At 53.9% G+C, this 5,612-nt stretch overlaps 1 protein-coding gene across 1 annotated transcript in view; it reads left to right on the top strand.

The window, feature by feature from the left end:
- Positions 1–715: 715 nt before the first annotated feature.
- Positions 716–5,612, top strand: part of MAML3 (mastermind-like 3 (Drosophila)) — a 403,902-nt gene continuing 399,005 nt past the window's right edge. Inside the window, exon 1 of the mRNA XM_012654931.1 lies at positions 716–1,192. Within this exon, the coding sequence (XP_012510385.1) occupies positions 716–1,192 (477 nt within the window). The remainder of the gene's footprint in view (positions 1,193–5,612) is intronic.

Below are 5,612 nucleotides of genomic sequence, written 5' to 3'. Positions count from 1 at the left end.
GGGGCTGCTCTCCGCGCGGCGTTTTGCAAAGGACTTCACCGATCTACTTTTGCAGTCGCCTCGGACTGTCCATGTGTTTACTTCCCCCAGCCCGAGGATTCGATATCTAGGCTCCTGTGAAATGCAACTGAGCAGCCAAAGTACTTTGAGAACACGGGGCGGCATAAACACCAAAACTTTTTTGTGGAAGGAAAATGCAATAAGCAAGCTTGCCGTTTTCCGATTCGGTGTGGAGTGAGTGTGTGTCGCGCGTGTCCGCACTGGAGGCATATGCTTGTGTGTGTACATGGGGTGTGTTTTTCGGTACGTAGGGAGAAAATGCTTGCCAACCACCGGAGATCTCCTGGAATTTATTAGAAAATAATGGATTATAAAAAGAAGGCAGGCGAGGAGCGGATCTCCCCTTGAGTTGCAACCCGATTTGCTGCTGGCTGAGTTTGTTGTGATTCTTTTTGTTGATAGGTGTCTGATGGTATTCCGATAACCCCCCCCTTTTTTTCCCCTCGAGCTTTTACAGTTTAAAAAAAGGAAACAAAAAAAACCACCCCCAAATCTCCCCCTTTTTTTCGCCCCGTCGGGATCGCCGTTTCCATCCATGTGCTTGCGTCTCCCCCGCGTTCCACTTAAACTATTTTAATCCTTGGACCCAAGGAGGAGGCTGATAGGGGGGGTGGATAAAAAAAGTTCTTCCAAAATAGTGTGCCCGGGGAGCAGGATGGGGGATTTCGCAGCCCCCGCTGCTGCCGCAAATGGCAGTAGTATTTGCATCAACAGTAGCCTGAACAGCAGCCTCGGCGGGGCCGGGATCGGTGTGAATAATACTCCCAATAGTACTCCCGCTGCTCCGAGTAGCAATCACCCCGCTGCCGGTGGCTGCGGCGGCGGCAGCGGCTCCGGGGGCCCAGGTGGCGGATCGGCGACCGTCCCCAAGCACAGCACCGTGGTCGAGCGGCTCCGCCAGCGCATCGAGGGCTGCCGGCGGCACCACGTCAACTGCGAGAACAGGTACCAGCAGGCTCAGGTGGAGCAGCTGGAGCTGGAGCGCCGGGACACCGTGAGCCTTTATCAGCGGACCCTGGAGCAGAGGGCCAAGAAATCGGGCGCCGGCACCGGCAAGCAGCAGCACCCGAGCAAACCCCAGCAAGATGCGGAGGCTGCCTCGGCGGAGCAGAGGAACCACACGCTGATCATGGTGAGGGCGCACTGGCAGCGGGCTTGGCCGCGCGTGGGGGGGGGCGTGGAGCTTCTTACATGGGGTTGTGAGGGTCTGATTTGCACGGTGAGTGAGGTGGGCCGAAGCCGAAGGGTTAACGTCAACTTTTCTTAGGGAAAAAGCCGCAGTCGCCGCTACCTGTTAATCTGTCAGGGTTGTCAGATTTGGGGAGGAGGGGGCGAGAGGGGGAGAAGCCAGTCACGACTTCGAGGGGCGGAGGGAGCCTCAAGGAGCGTCGGAGTGAGGTGCTGGAAAAGTTTCCCCCCTCCCTTTCTTAGATACCGATTTGAAAGAGTGAACCCCTGAGTTGGAACCTTGCTCCTCCTCTTCACAGCTCCCCACCCCACCTCTCGCCCAGCTGCCTCGCCTCCCCAGACCCGTCCCCCTTCGCCCACCCCGCTCCGCACATCCGCCGGGTGCCGGGAGAAATTGATGCTGTCGCAGATTCTGGGCGGGCACCAGGCCCTCAACTCCTTGGGGGAAGGGGAGTGGAAGGAGAACCTCTCGCCTCCTCTCCCCACCTCACCCCCTTTGGGCTGAGAAAGTCTAAGAGTTTTGTGAATGAACTTTGAAGTGGGTGAGAAACGAGCGAGGGTGGCTGCGCGCGGGGGTGCTCTCGGGAGCGCGCACGGATGCGGGCCCGGGTGCGCTCCGCTTGCCGCTCGAGACCCGGGGCTAGCCCGGCAGGTGGAGCGGCGGGGAGGGTCTGGGGGGAGCGGCCTGGAGGGGACGGGTGGGGAAAGTGACGCCCAGGGTTTGCGCCGAGAGTCCCCGCTATACAAGTTCGCTTGGGATTCTTTTCTTTCTTCTTTTAAACTTGCTCGCACCGAGCCTTCTCCGCCTCGCCCCCTGCCCCAGTGCCCGCCAACTTCGCGGGCCTAATCAGGCTGGAGGAGTGGAAGGTAGCACGGAGGTGAAAGAGGCTTAAATGGCTGGGTGGGTGGGTCCGAGATAGGATGAGCAGCCAATGGCTTAACTTTGCCGGGAGGAAGGGGCAGTTCCCACCCCCTAAAATCCTTTCTCTTATCTACTCCGTCTGGTTCTTTTGCTTTCCTTTCTGGGTGGGGGAGGCCGGAAGCTCGGGAAAGGTGTTCGCACCCCTCCCCCACCGCGCCGCCCGAGTGCCGGGTGGGCTGGGCGCTGGGGATCCTGGAGCGCGGCGTGGCCGCGCGCCTTCGCCGGCTTCCCGTGCCGACCGCGCCTGAGTCGGCGGCGCAGAGCCCCGCGCGGGCGGCCCTCTCGATGCGCGGTTCATAAATCGCACACGTCCCCGGGCTGGGAGTCGTCGGCGCCGGGGGTGGTGTCAGTGCCGCCGCGGGCTTTCGCCGGGCGCTGGGGCCGGCGCTCCGTGACAAAGAGCCGGCTTGGGGGAGGGGAGGAGAGGCCGTTGCGCTCGCTCCCCACCTCCCCCCACCCCACACGTGAAGAGGAACAATTTGTTTATCTTGGGCTTCAAGAATCCTTCCCTCCTCCCAGTTCTCCGAGGGCGCCCAGCCCCTCCTCCTTCCCCTCCCAGCTCGGCGCGATCCTCCCCGGTCCCGCCGGCAAGCACCTTCCCTCCTCCCCCGCCCCCTCCTCCTCCATCCCCTCCTCCTCCATCCCCTCTTGCCCGCCTTTCCCCTCCCTCTTGGAACGCGGCCGTGGGGGAGGGAGCGGGAGGCGCTTTGTCCGCCTCGCGGCCCTGCTCAGCCCCCGGGCCGCCCGGCTGGGAGGGGCGCTGCGCCCCGCGGTCCTGCCCCCTCCCTCGCGCCGGCCCCGCCCCGCCGCGCCCCCGCTCCCTGCGCTCCGAGCCTGCCCGGAGCGCAAAGAGGGGGCCGTCTGCGTTTTGAGGAAGAACGACAGTCCCAGAGTCGGGGGGCGGGGGGAGGTTCTCGCTTTACAAACAGGAAGCCGAAAACCACTGTCACACTGTAGCTTTTCTGATTGTACCCGGAGGCGGGGCCGGACCTGCATCTTGACTGTAACTCCTCTACCCTCCTTGTTCCCATTTATCTCCCAGCCCGCGCGGATTCCCATCCCCCGCTCCCCGCGCGCCCTTCCACGGAGGAGACTCACTTTGTGAACCTGAGACTGAAGCAGAATTTGAAAGACACTTAGCATTACATCCTTGCCCACCCCACGCCCTCGTTTTGGGCGTTTGTACACCCCACGCGCATGGATTGCATAGAAGTAGGCTGCTTTCGTGAGGCTCCAAAATTCCCGTCCCACGGCATCTCTCGCGACCTTTGGGGATGGAGGACTCCCGAGGCGCTTACCTCGCCAGCTGGGCGACTCTGGAACAAAAGCCAGTGCCGTTCCCAGTGCCTGGTCGCTTTTGACCCAGGCAAGAGGAGTAGAGTTTGCGACCGGAAAGTTTTTGTGTTGGGGTTCTGTTCTCAAGAGGTGCCATTCGGCCCAGGGATGGGTGGAGGGAGGACGTGGGGCGCGCGCCTGGGTGATGATACACCCGCAGGTGGAAGCAAGCCCGTGTCCTCACGTTACCTGGAAGGAGGCAGCAAGCCCAAGCCAGAGCTTACTTTTGAAAATGAAAAGATACTGCTTACTTAAATGGACGAGACATCAGCTGTAAATTTCATAGTGAATCCCAGTTTAGCAAGTTAACAGCAGGTAGCCCTGAAAAATGATTGCCTGAAAATAAAATTTTCCTATCAGTTTTGTGATAATAATTTAGCCTATTGATTAGACTTATGTAAATGTCAAGTCTGTGTACGGTATAGGAGTATATTCTAAGCTTCAGCTGTTTCACGTATGCCTCGCTCACTGATAGCAGTGGGAAGTATGAGTGATAAATGTCATGAAAATAAACAGCCGTAAATCCCAAGCAGAGTTTTTTGAGTAAATTGTGTATCAAAAAGAGAAAAAAAATATTAGCATTTTCTACAAGTTATATATCCCTTTAAAGTGATTATTTTAAAAATTCGCATTGGCCTCCGAAATGAGTATTTTAACTTAGCCTATATGTGAGATAAAAGCTTAAAAACAGGTTATAAAGAAAATGTTGATCTTCATTTTCTTGAATTGACTGCTGGGTTATAGTTGTGCTCTGGTGGGGCACAGAGCAATTAAATTTAGTTCTCAGATTGGGCTCTCTGTTTGGAAAGCCCTAAAGAAAAATGATGATCAACCACAGCCAAATAATAATAACAGCTATATAAAAATAAAGATGAATAGGATTCTTTCCTGTTTTATTGCTGTTGTTTACCTTTTTAGAGCCAATATGTCCAAAGTACTAAATATCGATTAATTTTCTTTCTGCCTGGCTTGGGTTAAGAAGGCAGTCTAATGATGGCTTTACCTCTTTTGATTTGTTTTCCTATCTTATACATTTACAAGCATGGGCATGAACAACAAAAAACAAACTAGCAAACAAAAAGCAGGGTGGGTGAGGGGTAATTGAAACCTTCTTTGGTTCCAGGCTGTTGCAGAGGGAGTTGGGTTCTGTGTGAGTCCTCACTGGTACTGTTGATATAGCAGGTAGCCCAGGCCTGGGTTTGAAGCTGCCCTGTCCGGGGTAATAGGTCCTTTCTGAACATGTAGTCAAAATGACTCCCCACCCCTGCCACCACAGCCACCACTTTATTTACAGAAGGGTTTTTTTTTCCCTCCAAAGACTTGTTGGTGAAAACTATTTATTTTGCCTATTAGAGAGTCTCAGTTGAAAAGATATCTTTTTTTTTTTTTTTTTGAGACAGAGTCTCGCTCTGTTGCCTGGGCTAGAGTGAGTGCCGTGGCGTCATCCTAGCTCACAGCAACCTCAAACTCCTGGGCTCAAGCGATCCTCCTGCCTCAGCCTCCCGGGTAGCTGGGACTACAGGCATGCGCCACCATGCCCGACTAATTTTTTCTATATATTTTTAGTTGTCCAATTAATTTTTTTCTATTTTTAGTAGAGACGGGGTCTTGCTCTTGCTCAGGCTGGTTTCAAACTCCTGAGCTCAAACAATCCGCCCACCTTGGCCTCCCAGAGAGTTAGGATTACAGGCGTGAGCCACCGCACTGGCCTGAAAAGATATCTTTTCTTAAAATACTTTTAATTGTTTGTGGTAACAAAAGGAGACGTTGTTCATTTCTTACACTTGGAACCAAGGTACTGGTTAAAATTTTAAGGTAAATTTCAATTGACAAGTTCATTTTCAAGCCCAAAAATGGATGGACTGGACAAGGGTGTAATCATTCAAGCATATCAGAAAGCATGACAATGCACAGTTTTCAAAATTCCAAAATTGTGGTAGTTTTACCTGACTTGGGTAAGACCCATGGTATTTTCACGACCTTTTCTCTATATTAGCATTATCATTACTTTAAGATTGTGCTTAATTTATATACAGCTACAGACTGCATAAAATCTATGTGACCCCCTGCTCTGAAGCGTTTATCTCATAAAATTCATGTGCTGATA

Source organism: Propithecus coquereli, unplaced genomic scaffold (genome assembly GCF_000956105.1).
Source record: "Propithecus coquereli isolate 6110/MARCELLA unplaced genomic scaffold, Pcoq_1.0 Scaffold112, whole genome shotgun sequence".
NCBI lineage: Eukaryota > Metazoa > Chordata > Mammalia > Primates > Indriidae > Propithecus > Propithecus coquereli.
The sequence above is the reverse complement of the archived record's forward strand: the minus strand, read 5'-3'. Positions and strand labels throughout refer to the sequence as shown.